At 43.0% G+C, this 23,781-nt stretch overlaps 2 protein-coding genes across 2 annotated transcripts in view; one reads left to right on the forward strand and one right to left on the reverse strand.

Annotated features, from left to right (window-relative positions):
* OLAH (oleoyl-ACP hydrolase) overlaps positions 1 to 10,751 on the forward strand; it is a 16,559-nt gene extending 5,808 nt beyond the window's left edge. Inside the window, exons 3-7 of the mRNA XM_018566869.1 lie at positions 306 to 444; positions 3,386 to 3,485; positions 3,787 to 3,956; positions 6,406 to 6,488; positions 10,599 to 10,751. Of these exons, the coding sequence (XP_018422371.1) occupies positions 306 to 444; positions 3,386 to 3,485; positions 3,787 to 3,956; positions 6,406 to 6,488; positions 10,599 to 10,741 (635 nt within the window). The 3' untranslated portion in view covers positions 10,742 to 10,751. The remainder of the gene's footprint in view (positions 1 to 305; positions 445 to 3,385; positions 3,486 to 3,786; positions 3,957 to 6,405; positions 6,489 to 10,598) is intronic.
* A 5,707-nt stretch (positions 10,752 to 16,458) lies between these two features.
* Positions 16,459 to 23,781, reverse strand: part of ACBD7 (acyl-CoA binding domain containing 7) — an 8,219-nt gene continuing 896 nt past the window's right edge. Inside the window, exons 2-4 of the mRNA XM_018566870.1 lie at positions 20,177 to 20,294; positions 18,797 to 18,859; positions 16,459 to 16,727 (exon numbers count right to left, since the gene is read on the reverse strand). Of these exons, the coding sequence (XP_018422372.1) occupies positions 16,654 to 16,727; positions 18,797 to 18,859; positions 20,177 to 20,294 (255 nt within the window). The 3' untranslated portion in view covers positions 16,459 to 16,653. The remainder of the gene's footprint in view (positions 16,728 to 18,796; positions 18,860 to 20,176; positions 20,295 to 23,781) is intronic.

Consider the following 23,781-nt stretch of genomic DNA (forward strand, 5'->3'; position numbering starts at 1 on the left):
ATCCATGGGCACCTGGGCCATTTGCACCTGGGCCATGATGCTTGAACTTAGATGGGCTCCCAATTTAGTCTGCAGCAGAAAAGGCAAGTTGTCAAGTTTGGTGTTGATTATATGTGATGGGAACTGGGCATGTAAAAGCAAATGAGTTGTGTTCAGCTGATGTCATATAATAGCTAAGGCCCTCCTGGCCTTCCCTTGCTGCTGGCTCGGTCTAAGTAGAAAAACAATAAGGATGTGAAAGGAGACAATTCAAGGACCATCTCAAGTACAGCTTCTGATAATTGTTGTCCTTACTTTTTCTCCAGTGTACTCCATTAGACTTCCTGGAAGAGAGTCTCGTTCCCGAGAGCCATTTCATCACAGCTTAGACCAGTTAGTGGATGAGATCACAGATGTACTGTTGCCATTGCTGCGTGAGAAGCGATTCGCATTTTTTGGCCACAGGTACAGATATGCATTTTACTATCTAAAGACTCCATGTCTGCATGGGCAAAGCACCGGTTCACTTTAAGTAGGTACAAAGTGCAATTAGCACTTTAAGTAGGTGTTCCTTTAGGTTTGTGCTAGGGATGTCCAGATACCAGTTCAGATCCCAGTGCCGATACTTGTCATTTTCACGAGAACTACCAGGGTTGCAGCTGGGACCTGGCTCCCTCACTCCACCACTGTCCTGAAATCATTAGTCTGTATTGTTTTAGAAAAACTGTCACATGACACTAAACACAAATGTATCAGTACTTGTATCTGTGAGGACTTGGACAGGTATCAGTACTTGTACTTGGAAAAATGGCTCCGTGTGCTCCTTACTTTTGAATTTTTCTCTAGTCTAATCTTAAAACTGGAAAAGTATCTGTACTTGTACTTGTACCGAGTACCGTACTTGGTATCTGAACATCCCTAGTTTGTGCATTTAATTTAGCGTGTGTGTGTGTATACTCCTTGTGTAGACAATGAAAGGCATTGAGACTGCCTTTGGGTACAGCCATCTTGGATGTGGATGTGATACCATTAGACTCAGAGCTGTCACTCAGATGAAACCCTATAGCATTCCCCTTTCATGGCAGCTACATCACAGTTTATGTAGAGAAGGATGTGGGGAGTGGTAGAGGAACTGGGCCATCACAGAGCATAATTAGACATTACCATGAGAGGGGAAGGCTATGTTGTGCAAGGAAGGCTGGTGGTGGGCGAAGGGGGGTGAAGGGCTGTACTAAGGTTCTTCCTGGCTTTTCTTACAAATTCAGAGGTACATTGCAAGTGAATAAAACAAAATGTAGGAAGGAAAAACTGCAAGTAAGCATTTATTTATCTTGCATTTTCAGTGCTTTTTCCTGCAACTTGTTTAAAGTTATTGACAGGGTCTCTTTAAAGCAAACCTGTGCTATGCTTAGTAACATCAATATAGCTTTGCTGGACTGCTGGCACCTGAAGCTGCATACACCTACCTTTCGTAGGCTACATCACACTCCAGTACGCCACCAAGTCTTCCGGAATTTCCTGTACAAGTTTTGACTTTCTGTAGGAACCGGTACAGGTCTCACCAGGCTACCTCTTGCACCCATATATAATAGCACTCAGACCTGTAGATTGGCTTCTCAAACATTGTGCTGCGTTATGGGCAGGCAGGAGGAGTCTTGCTTCTTTCCCCATACTTGGAAGTACTGGCTATTTTCCAGGGTGATGGGTTAGAGCGGGAGAGACGAGTGGAGACTGCTTTTGGTGTCTCTTATAAAGTGAACCTGTTACTTTTCCAAGTATTCCTTTAGGGCCTTTGTCAAAGGACTTTTGCTTTAAGTGGGTTTGCATTGCAGTACACGTCTATGTGAATGCAAAACTCGATTAGCAGGTCAAATGCAACTGTCAATGAATTATAAATGATCTCAATAGTGTGCGCCTGTGTAAAAAGTGACTTTACTTTCTCCAGTTAAATTTAGAAAAGGATAGGAGTGGCAAGAGTCACTTTCAAAACCAAATCCAGACAACAAATAAATTCAGAGCCAAAGGAAATCTCACTGCTCCAATTCCTTAGCCACCATCAGGACTCCCCAGGTGCTGGTCCAATAGGTGCGTCTCCACCTTGGAATGCAGCAGTATACCAACAGACCACACTACCCAGAGAATTCCAATACTGCAGACTTTATTGAAATTCACAGCAAATCCATTATATCAGTGAATAAAAGTGTATAAAGCTACAAATGCCAGCACTGCACACCCCCAACGAACTACAACATCTCACATGTTTCACCCGCAGGCTTATTCATAGAGGTGAATAAGCCTGCATAGAGGTGAATAAGCCTGCAGGTGAAACATGTGAGAGGTTGTAGCTGGTTGGGGGTGTGCAGTGCTGGCATTTGTTGCTTAATGCACTTGTATTCACTGATATACTGGATTTGCTGTGAATTTCAATAAAGTCTGCAGTATTGGAATTCTCTGGATTGTGCGGTCTGTTCGTATACTGCAACAAATACATTCAATTTGGGATCTGGTAATGGTCTTCAGGAAGCTGAAGGAAGGATCATTCTCATAAATCCAATCAATGATAGCAACCTAATGTCTTACAGTAATGAATTTAGCTCATGCCAATATGTATAAAAATAGCTGCGAGCACTTAAAAGAACCACCAGAGTGTTTTCCTTTACCAATACACAATGTTAAATGTGCTACGCTTAAGCGAGGCCCATTGAACCTAAAGTCTTACCCCTTTCAATACTGACATGTTTGTTCATCTGCAAAAATGATTGTAAAAAATAAGATCACTTTGGAGTGTCCACTTTGCACAAAGGGGTCATTTGGGGGGGTTTTGTATTTCCTCTTTTTTTATTTTTTTTATTTGTTGGTCAGTTGGGGTACGGTGTTGCATGCCTGAGTAATTGTCAGTGAAACTATCACAGGGCTGAAACTGAACAATGGTCTGATTATGAATGGGCATAAACAGGCTGGGGTTGAAGAGGCTGTGTCAACAAGCTTTGGGCTTGTGTCGACGGTATCAGTTTCTCATCCGTAAGATCATGCAGAATGAATTAATGGGTGCACATGACCTGCATTTGACTTGCTTCAAGCGAATTTTGCATTCCTATACAGCTGAGTGCAATACCTACTTGATGTATCAAAGCCCATTGACCTAGGTCAGGGGTAGGCAACCTTGGCTCTCCAGCTGTGCTGAAACTACAAATTCCATCATGCTTCTGCCTCTGGGAGTCGTGCCTGTGGCTTGCAATGTCTTATGGGATTTGTAGTGTCAGCACAGCTGGAGAGCCGATGTTGCCTACCCCTGACCTAGGTCCTTAGTTGGGTGACAAGAGGAATGACATTGGTCAACTCATGCCATGAGCTAACTTGGTAAAGTGCTTCATGCTCCAGTAAACATTTGTTCTTTTATCCTTAGTTTTGGGTCATTGAGCAGTTTTGCCACAGCAGCGAGACTGAAGGAGAAGCATGGACTGGAGCCCATTCATCTGTTTGTGTCCGGAGCCTCCGCCCCTCATGTGAGTCCGATATATATTATCTAAGATGCATCTATGGAAAAATGTAGTGGTGCCCATCATAAATGTAGTGGTGCCCATCATAACCAATCAGATCACAGTTGGTACATCTTAGAAAATAAAGACAGCTATCTACATGCAATGCCGCTGTATTTTCATGATCAAGTCGAATACAGTTGACTTGGTTGCTTTTAAAAATACACAGCAATTTTTCAAAAACATATACCTGCATGAAAGATGTATTTTTTGTTATTTGCTTAGAGTTCAACTTTACTCCAGTCTTTTTTTTCACACTTCGTTGTAGTCGCCATTCCGCTACCCATCTCAAAAGAGATCGGAGCTGAGCGATGAGGAGTTCTTGAAGTGGATGGCCTCAACGCAGGGAACGCCGTCTGAGCTTCTGCAGAACAAGGAGGCCATGCAGCTCTTCTTGCCACCTCTGAAAGCTGATCTGAAACTTGTGGAGAACTTTGTGTAAGTCTAAAGTCTGCTACAATCCTACAACAACCACAGGAGGATAATGGAAGGTCTTACCAAATGTTCATTAGTAGACTATGGGATATCGTGAATGCTTTATCTAATGTTGCAATAAACCTGAAAAGGCGTGTGTTAGGTCTTTCCCTGCAAAAAAGCAAAAGACTCACAGCTCCAATTCCACCAGACTGCATATCGATACAGCCATCGGGTGCAGGCTGCAGTGTGCTCCCACTTGTCAAACAATACGCGCCGCTGATTGGGGAGATGAGGTCTTTGCCTGCTTTTCAGAATGCCCAAGTGTTTTGAAATATGCTTACGTTCCTGTGTCAATGGGTCAGGAACCTGGCCCTGCTCCTTTACATCTCCTAAGCATCACCACTGGCCAGTGAGACTCCCCACCATAGTAAAAGGCCAGTCATGAGGCTTTGAAAATAGTAAGGGGCACGCCACTCTTCTTTCCCTTCAACCCAAGAACTAAATGTATTTCAAAGCACCTGGGCATTCCAACTCCTGGGGTGCTTTTACTGAGAAAACCCCTTGGAAAGGACTTTCCTGGCACCAAAATGGCAGCATACATGTGGTAGTGTGCTGCCATGGATTGGGGGTAGGCAAAATTCCAGGTAGGCATGGGGGTAGGCAAAATTCCAGGTAGGCATGATAAAATGTTCAATTTTCCTGGCACCACCATGGCAGCGTACTACCACTTGTATTCTGCCATGGATCGTTGCCAGGAAAGGAAAATACCAGGTAGCAGTGGCATCGCTACCAGGGGGGCAAGGGGGCAATTGCCCCCCCTAGGTTATCCCTTGCCCCCCCCCCCCCCAACAGTGGCGACAGTCCCAGCGCTAGCGCAATACAAGAGAAATGGAATCCCTGTCCCAGCAGATAATTGTGCTCGGGACGGTTATCACACAGTTATCTGCTGGGACAGGGGTTCTCCCCGCTGCAGCCTCACAGACTGTCAGCGGTTTCTCCCTACAGGCTGTAGGGAGAAACCTCTGACAGTCTGACCCCCCCCCGCAGTCTACTCACCTCTCTGCGGCATCTGAGCTTCTCTTCTGCTGACAGCCGCGCGATCGTCTTCACTCCAGCATAGCCAGCCTGCTATTGGCTCTTTTAAATTGCAGTAGCCAATAACAGGCTGGCTATTGCACCTGCCCACTGTCAGCTGTCAATCAACAGAGGTGGACCTCCTCTGCTGATTGACAGCAGGCAGTGGGTGGGTGCAGTAGCCAGCCTGTTTTTTGGCTATTGCAATTTGAAATATCCAATAGCAGGCTGGCTATTGCTCCCAGCAATGAAGTTAAAAAAAAATAAACTAGAATTAAAAAAAAGTTAGAAAAAAAGTTAAATTAATAAGTAAAAAATATGTAAAAAAATAAATAAAGTTAAATAAATAAAAAGTTAAAAAAAGTTAAATAAATAAAAAATACAAAAATGAAGTTAAATAAAAAGTAAAAATTAAAAAAAATACAAAAAAAGTTTAAAAAAATAAAAAGTTAAATAAACTAAAATAAAAAATCCCCCATAAAATTAAAGGCCACAGCCCCTGCAAACACACGCATTTAAAAAAAAACAAAAACATAAAATAAAAGATTTTTTTTTTAATACTCACCTGATCCCTGGATCCACCGACAAGTGCAGCCTTCAGTCTCCCATGCTGTCAGAAGCTGCATACAGCGTGTGCTGGTTACTACTTAAACCGGAGCACTGTGTGCAGCTTCTGAGAAGATACGCTATTAGCGTAGTGGGAGCGATGCAAAATGTGCAGCTTCCACGCTATGCTAATAGCGTATCTTCTCAGAAGCTGCATAGAGCCGCGCGCCGGTTTAAGTAGTAACCAGGACACGCTGTATGCAGCTTCTGTCGCAACCGCAGGGCGCAGATGCCACCCGCAATTAAATCAGCTCTCGGCGCCCAGCGGTTGCGACATGCAATGAAAATTTTTAGTGCCCCCCAGATCTGACAGTGGTATCTTATGTGCCCCCGCCCACACCAAAAAAAAACCCCCCCTACATATTGTTCCTAGAGTCGCCACTGCCAGGTAGGTATGATACAAAAAATTTCCCTGGCACCCCCATGGCAGCGTACTACCACTTGAAGATTGTAAGCTTTCACAAGCATGGTCCTTCTAATACTTTTGTATGGTATTGTATTGTACTGTCTTGTCTCCCCATATGTTGTAAAGCGCTGTGCAACCTGTGGCGTGATAAAATCCTGTATTTTTATAATAATAATAATTATAACAACAGTAATGTATTCTGCCACGGATTAGTGCCAGAATAGGAAAATTACTGGTGAATATAATAGAATTTTCAGTTTTTCTGGTATGGCTAGAGTTATATAATTTCCATAATTTAAAAAAAAAAAGACATTCTTACTGTTGCTGTAAGAGCGCTCCATTATTCTTTATCATCCAAGTAAATAATTATTTTTCCCTGCTTAGCTATGAGAAGCCATCTGCTCCTGTTCTGTCCTGTGGCCTGACATGTTTTGATGGAACCGAAGATGTTCCTCATGATTTAGCTGGTAAGCTACGAGTTATTCTTGTTAACATATCATAATCAAAGCACTTCAATGTTACCATTATACACTTGTGGTCATTCCTTCTGGCTGAACACAGTTTAAAGCAGAATTCTGGTTACGGGAGAGGTACAATAGCTGCCATGCCATCTGGCCTCCTCAGGCAACTAGCATTTTCAGAAGGACTAGTCAGCAGTTTCGGATGCCAGCATCCCTCGCTGTGTTCTGTGATTCCAACCACCAGCTGCTTTGTCACTTACCCGTGATGCGCAGTAAGCAGGCATAGGACACACCGGGAAGTGTGGGATGCTGAAAATTCGTTGGATGCCATTGCTCTGCATGGGAGCAAAGATTGGAATGTATAACGTGGACCGGAATTCTATATTATAATGATTCTTCTACAAAGAGTGATAGTCCTATTATTAAAATAAGTGTAAATCTGGAAAATATTTCTTTGTATCAAACATTATTTTTTTTCCATTAGACCGAAGTTCTTCTTTAAACATATTGAAAGCAGATCTGAAGCCGGTTGTAGACTTTGGGTTCCTTTACTGCTTCCCTTAAAAAAAAAATAGCAGTCAAAAGAGACCATCTGGATTTGCTGCAAATGCTTTGGCGTTGTCATCATTCAATTGTTTCTCAGCTCTAGTCTATCTTTCATGTCCCTCTTCCTAGAAACCCCTATGGCGTGTGTTCTTGGGGTCTTGGAAGACAACTGTATGGATCAGAATATATGAATGGCTATTATTAAGGCTTTGTTTCAAGCTTGTATGTATCGCTTGTACTAATGCGCTGTATAGATCCTCTTCTCCTACATCAGGCAATGGATTGACCAAATAAATAGAAAGCTGTTAATGGAGAAAAATATCTGTCTAAATAAGAGAACCTCCTCTAAGTTCGTGAACATTTTGGACTGGGGTTTGATACCCCAGGCCTAGCCACTTTTGAATTCAGGGCCGGCCTTTGGCCTTTAGGCGCCCTGTGCGAGAAAGCTTTACAGCGCCCCTCAGTGACCACACCCCTCCGTGGCCACACCCTTTAGTGGCCACACCCCCCAGTAACCACACCCATTTATCACCCATATTTTTGGTAAAATATAAAAAGCGGGGTCACGTCGGGTAAATAGACACCAAACATGTCATGCTTTAAAATTGCGCGCACCTGCAAAATTGTAAAAAATTACCATACCCCAAATTGACCATAGGTGACGCTTTAAAAGCTTTTACCGCTCATCAGTTTAGTGTTATCAGTGATTGATAGCCCTACAATTATTGCTCTCATTCCGACGTTCGCGGCGATATGTAACATGTGCGGCGTAATGGGCGAAATTGTCGTTTTCACACGTATGCGCACCCGATGCCTGTTTGCATGCGTGTATGTATGGGGGGGGACTTTAAAAAAAATGTAATTCTTTTTTATTTGTAACTTTACATTTTTGGGGGGGAAACTTTATTGCTATCACATAGGGGGGTTAGAAAACCCCCTTATGTGATAGCAAAATATGTGACAGGTCCTCTTTATGGAGACATCAGGGGTCTCCAAGACCCCTAATGTCACCTAGGACCCCCCTGAAGAAGCTGATGAAGCACAGATCTGCTTCATCAGCTTCTCTCCAGCATCTGAAGCTGGAGAGTGACACAAGAATGCGGAAGTGATGTATCCTGCGCCCGGGGGGCGGACGAGGGAGCGCTGTCATATCGGATGGCCAGCGCCCAGCGGTGAGGGGGAGAGAAGCCGCCCCCAGGACGAGCTGTGTCGGCCGCACGGCGCCCTTGTTGCCATGGCGCCCTGTGCGGCCGCACTGCTCGCACACCCCTAAGGCCGGCCCTGTTTGAATTGGTTAGAGATAGACTTTTGCTCTTGAGAGGCATTATACCTATTTTCTATTAGGCCTTAGACCTGGGGTAGGCAACCTTGGCACTCTAGCTGTGATGAAACTAAAATTCCTAGGGCTGTCAGTCCTGCAATGCCTCATGGGACTTGTAGTTACACAGCAGCTGGAGAGCCGAGATTGTCTACCTCTGTCTTAGGCCAATTCACTTCTTCCTCATCTGAAAGCCCATTTAAGTCAATCTTTCCTCATGTTACGTTATGGTCCCGCTGCTAGTATACCTTTACCATGGTTGGGTATCTTTGTATCTTTTCAACGGTATTGTACTTTGGTTGAACTTCATCCAACCGATGTTTGTAGCCGTGTATTGTTTGATAATTAATCCTAAAACCTGGATTGCTGGTTATAATGTGGGGGCTTATCCCTTTATACACATGCCAAAACATTATTGCACACCCTCTACATCTATGCAAAAAAAACCTGATCCTTCTGACACAAAAGAGACCCTCGACTCCCTCCTTGGATGCCTGGAAAAATCTGATTACCTCAAATCTACCCTTGTACAACATTCCTATTGCTATGAACTCCCTACTAAACCACAACTATTTGATGCAATATGGGGTCCCTGGGTTGCCTCTAACCATACGCTCTCCCCTCTGGTACAAAGTTCTATATAGTCCAATCTCATGCATAATATGTTCTGTCTTCTGATACAGTTCCTTCTTTTTTTTATTTCTCCATGGCAAGATTGTCTTACATACCTCTTCTCTTGATGTTACCGTAAGCCACTGTAAACTGAAGATCTGTAACTGAGAGCCGGCACCTGGTGTTATATGGGGTGCTTTTTCTCTTTGAGTTATCTATATATTTTATAACCAATAAAAAATATATCTTAAAAACATGACATTGGAGTATACTATGACCTGTCAATTAATAAAGACACAATGCGGGTCAAGTTCTTTGTTTGAAATTGTACTGTATTTTCTTATGTTCCTAACAACACTTATTTTTAAAAAGTGGTTGTCAGATTAGGTGCCACCAGCCTAAATACCCTGTTACCCCGAAAATAAGACCTACCCCGAAAATTAGACCTTTTGCTATTTTGGGGAATTGCTAAAATATAAGAGCTACACCGAAAATAAGACCTAGTTGTGACCATTCCCAGGGCCAGTGGTGGCCTAAGGGGGAACTTGAAGAGCCGCCGGAGAGGCAGGAGAGAATCAGCGGTGCCAACGTAGCCAGTGCTAGAGGAAGCGAGGCGGCAGCGGAGGGAGCAGAGCCGCATAAGCCGATGCCTCCTCTATAGCGCCGACTCCTATCACATGTGGAGTGATACCAAATGCACTGCGCCTGTGAGGAATTGGTAGCAAAAGCGCACTTCGCTCATTCTGGCCAGTGATTGGTTACCAAATTGCTCTTGAAAAGGTACGGCATCCCTGACTGCCATGATCACCATATTCTTAACTTTGCCACTCACTCCTGTCTTGTAAGTCTTCTACCGGTAATAAGTGTGGATTGTTGTACATTAAAAAAAAAATAAGACCTACCCCGAAAATAAGACCTAGTGCGTTTTTTTGAGCCAAAAAAAAGACTGTCTTATTTTCGGGGAAACACGGTATCTACCTCCTTTCAGTAAGGGGGGGGGCTCACCACAGTCCAAGCAGTAGCTGCCTTGCTGCCATTGTGCCTCTCAGCTGTAGTTATGGACGGGTTCTCGGTGATGCATATGCACTGATTGACTGCTTGGTCTCTTGACCATGGTTGAGAGGTGGAAGGGGCAAAGGGGCAGCTGATTAGACTGAGTGACCCAGCTCTAGGAGAAAGCTAAGTATTTCAGGCTGCTGGATTGCAAACTTGAGAAGCAGGCCATTTCTTACTAGCAGGTGCAGCACACAATGGTCAGTAATTTAATCTGGCACACTGACATGGCCTGATCTTCTTCATGCCTCCTGCTGGGAGGGGACTGTAAACCTCCAGTAACATGTACGCAAGTAAGGCCGACTTCTGTAGAGTCTAGTTCCGTTCTTGGGGCTGTAGAGAGGGAAATGCATTCATGGCATCACTGACCCAGGAGCAAAAGAGGCAGATTCTCCTGAAGTTAGCTTCAGTTGTATATAGGCAAGGATTAGAGCCCCCCTCCTTTGGGGAGAGGGGGACATGAAGAAGGATCTGGCTTTATCACAGTACTCTGGATGTGCCTTGAACTTTGTAGGTTTGTGACTAGTTCTCTTTATATGTATATCTGCGCCCCTTTTCACTTTTTTTTCTCTTGGCTTCCTCCACAGCCTGGAAAGATCTGACGAGCGGAGATTTCAGTATTCACATGCTGCCTGGTGGTCATTTTTACCTGAAGGACCCTACAAATGAGAAGTCTCTTGTACAATTCATTTCCAGATACATGGAAGCTGCCGAGATTGACTATTTCTAAACTACTTTTCTCCGGTTGCCTGAAGGTTCGCTTTCTCCAGTGCTGTTTTTTTCACCGATTAGGACACAGCCTATGTATATCAATTACCTGACTGCTATCTATAGTCTGGGTGACTAAGATAACTCTACAGGCCATCACATTTTTCTTCAGTTTATAAGTAAAAATAAGATAGGTGAATCCGATTGGATAATAGGGAAATAGTTAAGACCTTAATTTTATAACCTGTGATGTGCCAAAAATAACCACCAAAAGGTTTTGTATTCATCAACCTGTTGAAGAGCAATGTGTACAGCAAGTTTCTGAAAAAGCCTTCAGCAGCAGCTTTTATTGAAATAGAACCCATTATTTAACGTAAGTGGCAGCTCACAGTTGGACTGTTTTTTGAAAAAGGTCATCCTGGAGCTGTAAAGAATAATAGAAATAATAATTTTTAAAAAGCCATTATGGCTGCAATACTCACCTCCTCTCTGGCTGTCCACCACAGTAATAGCTTGCTGCCTCTAGGTGTTTTTTCTTCTGGGCTGAAGGACAGCCAGAATAATTTAAGCTGGAAGGCTGAGGACATCGTGGACCTACTGATGTCAGTGCTGAGGTCAGGGACTGCCAACCACCAGGAGAAGAACGGACAAAGACCCTGTCCATCAGGTGGCCAGACTGAAGACTTCTGGAAACTTAAAAGAAAAACCCCCACACACAACACATAGAAGGGTGCTGGGGTTCCTGAGGAAGGGGAGTAGGGACTAGGGTTTAAACAAGACAATAGCAGACTGTCAGAAAATGTGATGAGTACTGCAGTTTACTGAGTGCCCGCTAGTTTATAGTGACATCAGCTCCCATTATGGTCTGTGTTTAACATCACCAAAACGTGAATGAAGGTTTCTTTAAAGGCTTCAATAAACATGCTTAAAGCCTTGTTCACACCAAATACAGAGCAGATCTGCATGAGTTTCTGCACAACCAGTGCAGTGGGTTTTGCCGCGTTTTTGATGCGTTCCGGGACTTTTTTGGTTAAAAAAAATGGTTTTCGTTTAAAATGGGCTTTCAGTGCGTTTGCATGCATTTTTGATGCGTTCCAGAGCAGGTAAAATAGGGCCTGCTGCAGTTTTTTTACCTGCTCTGAAACGGAACGATGCGATGTGAACTGGAGCTAAAAATACAATTGGAATACATTGGACGCAGTTTTGCGCCGGTCTGTAACTGCTCTGCTCCTGGAACGCACTCGTTGTGAACATGGCCTACAGTGTGCCATAAGCTTTCCAAATGCTTTTGACGCTTGCTGTACAATTTTCTCTTCAACAAACTGACGCATCTGTATAGAAGGCTGCCGAGATGGAAATGGCAGAATCACATATGAATTGGGATATTATAATTATGTTTAGGATATTCCACAGATTTGTCGTTTTCTCTGCAAATATAAAATATATTTTTTAAATTCAGTTTCTAATTTTGTCGTTGTTAGAATGCCAATAAGCAAAAAGTATTCCTGTACTTAGAGCTGGTTAGAATTTTATTTTTAATCTTCCTAATAGAGCTACAACAATTAATTGACTAAGTCGATATAATAGATGGAAAACGTTGTAATCGATCAGTTAAATTTCGATTAGTTGACCTGCTTGCGGCTCCCTGCACGCTACTTGTCCTGCCCGCCACACGACTCCTCCTCGCATCATGGACTCGCTGCAGGCTTCGCCTCGCCGCTGCCTGCCCATCCACAATCCATTAAGGAAGAGCAGGCATGGGGGGAAGGCAGCTGCCAGACAGGCCCACAATCTGCTCAGGTAATCTCGATCTCTCAATTCGTATTCCTCTATAGCTGATGGTACATTGCTTTGTATAATATACAGCACAATATACCATCAGCTATAGAGGAATACAAATCCCAGCAATACATTCTACACTGTATGTATAATGTACTATTGCTGGGATTTATTGTATTCCTCTATAGCTGGTGGTATTCTGCATTGCCGCTGTATAATGTACTATATTGCACACCACACTTTTTTTTTTTACTTCAACCGCTCCAAGCTTGCTCCCGTGATGGACTACAATCTCAATTTAAACTAGTCCATCACTGGAGCCATTTTTTTTTTTTATCCGATTAATCTAACTTCTTGATCAGCTAACTAATAGATTTTGAAAATAATTGTTAGCTACAGCCCTACATCCTAATTAGCAGGAAAATAGGAACCGATATGGATCAGGGGCGGCAACCCTGTAGGGGGGGTGGAGATTTACCTGAACAATGTGCAAAAGATCAAAGCTTACCAGGGTGCAGTGCCCCCAGCAAGGTCCCATTAAAAAAGTAAGGAAGATTTGAAGAGTAGAGGTCAGTAGTATAGAACAGTGCAGGGATCCAGAGTAAGTAATGCAGAGTATAGTGTCAGTAGTATGTATTGAGTGCAGGGGTCAGGAGTAAGCAACCCAGAAGGTGGTAGTATGCAAGCCACAATGCACAGATCAGGAATACATATTGCAAAGTGCAGGGGTCAGGAGTAAGTAACTCAGTTCAGTAGTATGTAATGCATAGTGCACAAGGCCAGGAGTAAGTGAAGCAGAGTGCAAGGGTCTAAGACACAGCAGAGGCAGTGTTGTAACTTCATGTTTGAGATGACACTAAAAATATGCAATAGGTTTGTTTTATTCTGTCCAGACATACTTATACGTGTAGATCTAGAATAAAGGTTACAGATAACATGCAATTGCATGAATGTATTCACAAATTCCCAAGCCATTTATCAAAAGCAGATTATCAGTTTAGATTGTAGTATATTGCAGCAGATTACATACAGTATCACCCGGGGCTGCAGACAAGGAAACGTGGAAAACACACAGTGCTCTTTACCTTAGGCCTGTCCCTGGAGGATGGCTCACAGGGGAGTTGTAGGTTCTATTTATTGCTTGCTAATAAGGTATGGAAGAAAACTGCCGGGTTACTAGAGCGGACCTGTATCTGTGAATAAACAGCTCTGCTGTAATGGTAAGTCAATACAAAAACTTAATCTCCATCAGATTTTGTCCTACTGTAACAAAATTCATCACAATGTGCGCAATCAGCCAAAAGCAGACCTGCCTGAATTAAACGATGACCACTACTACTGCAGGGCACTCAAGTTTACATTTAAAACCCTAAAGTGCAGTTCCACATTTGCTTTATATACATTTGTGTTACATGTTCTCCTTCACACAGCATAACAAATGCTGCTTACTTAAACAAATCCTACCTAGCTTTCCACCCTCCTATGTAATGCTAGGAAGGGGGCTGGGGAATTAGGTTTACTATAATAAACCCTGTGTACTGTGCTGGCAGATCACTTCTAAAACTAGATATGTACACTGTCCTACCAACAGGTTAAAGATCTTGAGGATTGCATGGCACATTATATGCTAATGCACAAAGTCCCTCAGTCTGTCCCCTAATTGCACATTAGAAACTATTCTAAATAATTTCAGTGTCCTATGTATAACCCTGTTCCAAAACAACTGGAAGGGTAAAACATTTTTGGTGTCCTGGGTAAATAAGAACATTGGGGGTTTCCTCAATTGTGACTGCAAAGGTGGAAATACACTGAGTGAACCTCTGCTTTAGGCCAAGCAACAGATTCACTTTAATGACCTCCCTTCCCAGTAGCACAAACGTGCCTTTTCTTTCCAGATGCAGGCTACAGACCCAGATGAGATTGTAAGCCCTCATGGGCTGGGCCCTCCTTACCATGTTCTTGAATTGTAATTATAATGCCTTACCCATGTTGTAAAGCGCTGCGCAAAACTGTTGGCGCTATATAAATCCTGTATAATACAGACCCAAATGCAGGCTACAGGCAGGATTTCCTTTCCTAGGTATACTGTATCTGTAACATGGCTCATGGAAAGAGGTTTGTGGGAATGCCTTTTACCACTATTACAAAAGCTTTTTTGGGGTCAGACCCAAGTCCAAGTCTAATAATGTGACTAGACGAACATGGCTTAAGTAAAGATTACAAGTCACTATTGCTTAATTTTAATAACTCAAAAGCAGATAACTGCTGTTCAAAGAGCAAAGATCACAGATAGCACGAATATTCTTATCAGTGGGCATTGAAATGTATTAAAGAAACACTTTCCTTTATCCAACACTGCCAAAATGTGACCTATTCAGCTTATAAGACACCAGTTGTGCAATCAGTGACCACAAAGGGTTCATTTATAAAAGATTTGTTATGCGATTTGCACAGCCATTGGTTGCTGGCAATTCTTATGTATTGTAAGGACAATTCCATCATTCACAGAGGATTCTCCCATCACATTAAAAAGGCACGGTCCACTTTTTAAGACATTGTTTCATGTAACACCACTATTTAGGGGGACGCGCAACATCCTCACCTGCCTCCTCCCACTCACAATTGCAGATTTATACTGTAAAAATCTTTATGGTTTTTATGCAAATGAGAAATGATCAAGAAGCCTACATCTGCCACCATAGCAGAGGTACTCATACAGCACCGGCAGCATGGCGATGACCTCACCGCAGTTATAGTCCAGCCACACTTCCTACAGCCCCATAACAGCATATCTACTTCTCTACAGACCTCGGGCTGAGGGTAAACACTAACAGGGTTATTCACAAAAAAGGTGGGAGTTTGGAGAAGGGAACAATCTAGGCCAAAATAGTTGGATTTGGAAATATTCTCAAATTTATCTTCACTTTTCAGTTCAGCTATGTGGTTTCAGATTGTTCACTTCTCCAAACTCTTCACCCTTTTGTGAATAACCCTGTAAAAGTTTGTACACTGCAACTGATGCAGTGCTCTGCAGGCTTCTATGAAAATGGTAACTGTATATTGATGCATTTACTACTTTTGCAAAAAGGCAGGCTGAGCTTCAAACAAGATTCACCCATCAGCAGACCCAGACAACATGATTGAGAGGTTCCAACACACAAAATTGTCCCATCAGCCACCACATTACACAGGTTGAATCCCTTTTGAAAATGGGTGAATCCCGATTAAAAATCACTACTATCTTTTATGCAACTGCTGATGGGGTGATAGGACTTTCAAAATGGGGAATAGGGCAAATCTTTTTGAAAGTGAAGGGCCAATTCTGTAAAAGATGAAGGTCCTTCGCACTCCCTGAAATGCTTCGCAAACACTTACTATGCCTACCGATACGAGTAAATATGTACTCAGTGCCCAAGTATCTCAATCTCTGCTCTGGAGTTGTAAACCCAATATGTATGTTACATGACATCTGTGTGACAATTATTTCTGAGTTTTGTTAGCCCAGTGTATGGATTTTATTGTTTGTTTTTCTATTTATTCTTGTTCTGTATAAGTGTATAACCTCTGAATATACCAATAAAAAGCATCTAAAGATACAGAAAAGGTAAATATCCAGCAAACATTTACTGTGGGAATCATACTGGCAACCAGTTCTAAAAAGATCCCAGCAGTTTAGGGGAAATTAAATGCTGCTGAAAAAGTAGATGACACAACCACTCTGGGACCTGCAAGAAAGTCAATGTTGGACCCCCTGGCAGTCATCTTAGGCAACAGGTGACATTACTTTGGTTATAAGCTCCTGACCTACATAAATGCCAATACACAATACTGTATCACCTATGCTACTGACCCTATGCAGCTTATTTTCCTTGTATCTTTATTTTCCATTTCTTTTGCAACTTGTTCACTTTGTCATACTAATGAAAATTTAACAAGAAAAAAACAAGACCACCATCTTTCTTTTGTAAAAGTTTTAATAGGTCAGTGCAGAAAAGTACAGACAAAGGGTATTTTTCCTGTGACTGGACAGTCCTATGTTAATTATACCTGAAACATCACGTGAGGCAAGAGCTGGTATGTAGTGTTAGAGTTCTTTTCATCTGTCCTGACAGTTCAGGAACTGCTGTTTGAAGGTGCTAACATTATGCAACCTTTTTAGTGGCTGTACTTTTCAATCAACTCATGAGCTTTAGACACATAGGCGCTCATCGCATCTTCCTTAGATAAGCCTGAAAAACAGAAGGCATTGAGAGGTCTACATGGGAAGCAGCTTTTATTCAAGAACAAAAATGAATATACACCAAATGCACATTGGAATAGAGGAGATATTACCTGGTAACGAATCACAAAATTAACAATTTGAACCATTTTTTTTTTTTTGTGGTCATGTTACTGTACAGCCTTTGTGCTCCCTCTTCTGCATGGAGGGGGGAGGGATGTCAGATTTGTAAATAGACCGGTCCTATGACATCACACATCCTTCCCAGTGTGTACACCCGATTACCAAAAGGGCGTATTGACAGCAAAGTGCCTGCTGGGAGCCACTATCAATCACAACAAGGCTGGACGGGGCAGCGTGGCAGATGGGTATAGGCATGAAATGCATCTTCATAGACCAAGCACAGGAGGTGAAAACTAGCCACTCCAGCACAGATCTGCATGCTTGGCATGGTCAGAATGAGGATGGGAAAAGGGGAACTGGTGGTATACGCATTTCAGATCTATTGAGGCACTAAAATTAAAGCAGGCTGGGTATACAAATAAAGTAAAAAACACACTTTAAGTGGCACGTAGCCTGGTTTAAGACTATCCCTGCCTATGGGGGTTGAGCACCCTTTGCTTCCTTTCAGGGTGACCACACATGAGGGTAATCTACCCAACAAGGAGGCAATTAAAACTCAAAGGTTAGAACCTTTTCTCCATTCTGCTATAAAAAGTGCTTTTATAATTGCGGTCTATATGAGACTTCTGCTTACAATCTGTTTCAGTAACCACACACAAAGTCTCCCCAATGGTAACCCACATGGTAATAAAAGCCTAGTAAAGGTTCTAATGTTTTAGCTCCAGTCAAAACAGGAGCTTGGCCACGTTCCACTATAAATTATGCAACTTAGCATGCCAGTACTTCAGGTTTTTGCAAGGTATGACTTTCCTAAAACTAAACCTTAGGTATTTAACGATCTGTCACCATGAAGAATTCCAGAGAAGCAAACAAAATGTAGTCACCTGACAGGTGGCATCACTGCTCTCCAAGAATGAGTGCCCCATTTGAATGCAGAGACATGCAAATGCAAAATGTTTAAAAGGAGAACTATGAGGCGAGTGCTTTTCACTCACCTCATAGTTCTAGCCGACCTGTGACAATGAGACTGTAACAGGTCGGCTCAGTAGATCGGGAAGTGAGCGAACACATACCGGTGTTCGCTCTACTCCCCATCCTGTCACAGCTCTCTGCCATGACATGGGAGGGGCTTGATTCCCCCCTCCGCCAGCACTGACTGGCGGAACGGGGGAGGGGGTGTGTACAGCTGGCTCTGCCTCTAGATCGGCAGAGCCAGCTGTCACTCACGCGGCTGGGCGGATCCAGACATAATTGTCGGGATCCGCTTCAGCGTCTCAGTATACCGCGAGTAGTAGCTCGCGGTATACTGTGGTGTCCAGTATACCGCGAGCTGTAGCTCGCAGTATACCGAGCTTAGGGTTACGGGAGGACACTAGTTTGTGTCCTCCCGTTACCCTAAGGGGAAAAGCCTTAACCCCATAGTTCTCCTTTAAGTCCTGCCTCTGCAGTAATAGCAGGCCCACCCTGGATGAACTTCAACAGAAATCTGCATCAGTAACTCCCCATAGCTTCACTTGCATAAGGAGAATACAAAGAACGATGACCCAACATCAGCGGTGTATTTACCTTTGCTGCTGCCCTAGGCAAGGCAGCAACGCCGCCCTCAGCGAATCTGCCGCTCCAGGCAAACGCCTTGTTTGCCTCGTGGCAGATACGCCCCTGCCCAACATGATGATGCAACAGATGTTGAGGCCAGGAAGGCAAGTATGAGTATTACCAAAGCAGCTGTAGAGTTACTGGGTATTTAAGAGTGACAAACTCACTCAATGATGTGCAATGGAGTACAATTGTGCAAGGCTGAAAGCAAGGCTGGAGTTAAACTTTAAAGAGAATAGAGAACTTCATTTTAAAGTACCATTATGTTAGTACGCAGTTCTGGCTGCTGAATGTATACGTGATCATAGAATGATGTTGTTACTATGCAATGGAGTGGATGAATCAAGTGGAGAGTCTTACCTTTTTTTAGGTTCCATGAATCCCACTTGGCCTTGGCCTTCAGGTCTAGAATGCCGGGACACGCTGCAAAAAATAAACAGAAGATTTTATCTATAGTACACTATGGTGGAGAATAGACTTGCTGCAAATTTTTAGTTGACCCGTGACTGCTACAAAGTACAGTTGGCCTTAAAGGGTCTGTTGAATGATAAATATAAAAAGTATAAATACAATATACAAAAGTGCAAATACAAGGGATGCACCGATAACGATACTAGTATTGGTGCCAATACAGAGTATTTGGGCGAGTAGTTGTACTTGCCCAAATGCTCCTATACCTGAAATTTTCGGTCAGTGTCAGATTACCTTTGACCGGCAGTGCCACGAGGAACATGGAGCCGGCTTTCTGGTCAAAGTGGGGCAGCAGGTAATGACTCACCGCCAGGCTTTCGGTTTGACCAGCTCCATGCTGATTGGCTGGGAAGCCAGCTTCACAGCCAAATCAGCATGGAGCTGGCTAAACAGCACAGAGCGGGCTTCCTGGGCAATCAAGAAGCAGGGCGGCGGTTAAGGACACGCCGCCTGGCTTCCCAATTGGATGAGAAGCCGGCTCCATGCCAGCGGAAGTGATGGCGAGTGCTGAAAGATAAATATCAGTACTTGATACTCAAAAACTGGTATTAGTGCAGCCCTAGTAATTAACATGTTCAAATAATAGCACACTGAGCACATGGGTCCCCCCCCAAAAAAGGGGGGGCCACACACTGGTTGAATTAACCAGTCAGTCAACAGGCCTTGGCCAAAATTTGACTAGTGTATGGTCAGCCCAAAAGGAGTTCTAAAGTCCCAGGATATACTATAGTGTTATAACATCAGCATTGTAACAGGAATACATACTAGAGTTGGTTTCCAATAATGCAATCAAAGCTTACTTGAAAAAAAATTATATATATATAATGTAGTGAGTGCTGCCTTCTGTCTGCCCATCATTTTCATCAACTTCCCGGATTCCCAGTGTGCTTTGCCTCCATTTACCTGCTGCTTGATGTGATGCAGTCTCGATTTCTCAAGGCTACATAGCCCATAATGCATTGCTTCCAGCAAGCAATGATGTTACATTGTCCAGATGTTGGGCTGAAGTGCAAAAGACAGGCCCAGAATTGTGACACAAGGAAGTCCCTATGCACAGGGTTGAGTGAATTTGTGTCAGTACATCCTATGGGCATCTTCAAGGTTACACACTTCTAGATGGATAGGGTTATTAGGAGTGGGATAGAATGTATGGAAATTCACTAAAACAGGTTTATTTTTAGTTTTTGGCCTTTAAGATACCTTTAAGTTGCAGCGGTATATTTTAAACAGAAGTGCAGACAATCCATACATACTAAATACAACCCCTACCTATATTGATATCTCCAACAGTAGACTGCTTGTAGAGGCTGTACAGTTCCTTCAGCTCATCATCGGTTGGCCTTTTTGTCAGTTTCTTGACATCCTCTGCCGCTTTGTCGAAGTCTGCCTGTGATCAAATCAGTAGGGACAAGAGCAGAGTGGAAAGAATATAAATTAACAATCTGGCCCTTTATAATCTGCTGCCTGAAGAAAATCTAATTCCATTATAGCAGAAAATCTAATTCCATTATATAACCCAATCACTAAAAACTCATAAGCATTAAAACAATTAAACATGTTGATCTTATTTCACTTTGAAAATCCGGTTTTAAAGGCTTTAGCTAAAAATAAAATAGGAAATTAACTCCGGTTACAACAAAAATCGTAACTTTGAAATATCTTCATGTTAGTTTTCAAAGTCTCCCCAGCAGGAAGACATTGGCATGGGCCTGTTGGCTGCAGCCGCCTGCCGTTGTGTCAGTGGTCTCTGTGCAATGGGCCAACATGCCCCCTTGTCACAGCACTGCAACCTACATGGAGTCAGAGGGGATGAAGGAATTAAAATAAGCGGGTTATTTTAATAGGGGGGGGGCCAACTTTTTTCATCCTATAAAACTTCCAGAAGTCGAATGCCCACACTCGCTGCATATGGCCGTGATGTAGGGGCTGGCGAGCCAAAGTCATCAACACCCATACATGCCAGATGTAAACCAAATACTTCTAGGAGATGCAGCTGAGTTCACTGCTGCCTTGCCTGAAAGCTGAGGACTTGAAATTCCCATAAGAATGCACTCCAACCCATTGCAGGGCCCCCAGCTTTCCTGGGAGGCAGCGATGATGCATGGTGAAGTTACCAGCACCTCCCTGGAGCCAGGAACAATGCGTTGTTTTCTTCTAAGCGTTACTTCTCTATTTTTATTTACAGTTTGTGATTTCAGTATGGGGACCCAAGGGCCCAATATTGATGTAGTCATGAATACAGAGCTGTCCCAATTTGTGTACATTATATTTGCCTGGAGCTGAAGGTCATCTCAAAAACACAATCAGAGCAAGATCATCTACAAGGCAATCTAGGCAGGAGGGCCCCGCCCTTGGATGTCTGCTTTACTCATCCCAGGAGTCAGCTTGTGAAATGTTGCGCATGCACAGACACCACAGGTCTCTTCCAGGTCACTGGCAAAGACCCGCACATAGACCTGGCAGCTTCCCATCCCTTACAGCCAAGGAAGGTGCCATCTAAGCCCCCATTTGGACTGCAATTGCCATGGTGTGCTATGAGCTATGACACCAACCATTTGAGGGCTTAAATGTTTGGTTGGGAGCCAAGATTCCCACACTGGCAACCTCAACTGTTGGCATGCCTTAAAAGTAACAGTTTTGGTAAAGTTCACCTAACAAGGCTCATGCGCAGTTGGTATCTGATGGAGCCATGGACGTACAGACAAAGCTAGTGGGTTTGGCAGTTCTATATATGAACATCAAAAACTTGGGAGCCAAAGCTACATTCTTACTTGGGCCCCATTCTGCCTAAGATAAAGCTTTACATTAATGCAATGTATAGTGAATGGGCCCCAAGTCTCCACACTACAGAGTGTTTGTGTGCATAGGTTGCACACACCAGTGTAACCTATCTATGAGGCCCCCCCATTACTAGACACTTTTTTATGGTAAAGGAGGAGCTTTCAGTAACTTGAACTTTTATATGTAAACAGGCATTTTTGGTCTACACATCTGTTGGAAAAGTTACATCGCTTTTAAAGACTCCAGACTGAGGAAAAATTATAATGGATGTGGAGTGCCCTTTTCATGGCCAACTCTGCCTGCATCTTAAACCAACAAGCTAGAGGTTTTTTTAGCCAAAAGTTTGCTCAAACTTCAGTACAGAGTACTCTGGCCCTTTAAATACATTTCAGAAGGATTTTAGCACAAGTGCCCAGAATGTGAACTTGTCCTTTAACGTTGGAACAATGGTAGGATTGTACAATCTACTGCCAGTTCTCACCCAGCCTTCTTATACCCCGCACAATACTGTTACAGATTGGTCCGTCACTGGAGCTGGCGGAAACAGAATACGTTAATGAACCCATTCATTATAGCAGAACACAAGTGGAGGCACCCCACGTCTTAATTGTATCGGTTATTGGCCAGTGATAGCGCGTTCAAGTGATAGCGCGTTCAAGTGATAAAGGTGACAAAAAAAAGCCTCCAAGTGGAAAGCGGAGTATCCAATAACGACGACCAGGCTACTTCAATGTACCAGTGTAAACAGCAAGGAGAGTGAAAGAGTGCAGCAACTACAGCAAAACCAGGTTTAGTACCATCAGATCAAGACTCACTTGGGCTGACAAACCCAAAAGTACAGCTTTTTAGATTTACAAAAAGCATTTTCTGTAGTAAAAAAAAAAACAAAAAAAAAAAACGATGAAGAATTCCGGGCAGATACAGTAAAAGAAAAAATAAATAGTTCTCATTTGGCCACAAAGGCTAAATGAGAAAAGAAAAAAAGTTGTCACCACAAGCGCCACCATTGGAGGATTTCACCTTATCTCTCTTTTCTGGTGACAAAAAAGTTTAATTTAAATATATAATAAAAATACAAATAAATAAAACACCCACTCAGCATTAATGCCCATTCACACTATGTGAAGACAACATGGTTGCATACATGAAGTCTTGTGGCCACAGGAATACCATGCAGGCAATTATAGGACATTTACACACGCATGGAATGATTTGAAAGCGACTAAACGCACACTCTGCTTTTTCTTGCATTCAGTTTAATTGCATTTACACAATATAAATCTTTGCCTCCGGGGTAGGTTAGATACTCTAAATGCAAATAAAGAGTTTGTCATTAAAGGTCTGTATGCAACACAGAAATACGTGTAAACGTGTACATTTTGCATAAAGAACACAACAGAGACACTATACAGTAGTTCATGTGAATGAGGCTGGTATCAGCGGGCAGTACAGATTAATGCACAACTTGATGCGCCTGTAGCATTTTCCGCAAGCAAATGCACCACAACACATGCACTGTGTGATGAGGTGCGCTAGAATGCAGATGGCAGCCTATTTGGGCATTATGGTTATTGTAAATGAATAGCAAAGCCCATCATAGCGTGGATTGATGCGTGTTGCAGCAACCTGGATTTTACTGTGCTGTGCCACAACTCAGTGTGATTGATCCCTAAGGGCTTGTTCACACCAAGTGCGGAGCAGATCCAGAACAGTTACAGGAGGCATCAAAAATGCATCCAATGTATGCCAGTGGTATTTTGGGCTCTAGTTCACACCAGAGCTGCAGCATGCCCTATTTTTTCTGCTCTGGAACGCACCAAATTGCATGCAAACGCATAAAAAAGGCATGCAAACACCCTGGAATGCACTGAGAGCCCATTTTAGGCAAAAAATATTTTTTTTTCTTTTTTTTAACGGCCCAAAACGCAGCAAAAGACACTGCAGAAACTCATGCAGATCTGGTCCGGATTTGGTGTGAACAAGCCCTAGATTACACCTGCAAACAATTCATTTTTGACAACTTTATTATTTCACCATCCCAACAGAACTTACTTTTGTTCTTGAATTGGGAACCTAACTGTCCCCTGGATTCA

The sequence above is a fragment of the Nanorana parkeri genome, unplaced genomic scaffold (genome assembly GCF_000935625.1).
Source record: "Nanorana parkeri isolate BGI_ZX_2015 unplaced genomic scaffold, ASM93562v1 scaffold984, whole genome shotgun sequence".
In the NCBI taxonomy this organism is placed as follows: domain Eukaryota; kingdom Metazoa; phylum Chordata; class Amphibia; order Anura; family Dicroglossidae; genus Nanorana; species Nanorana parkeri.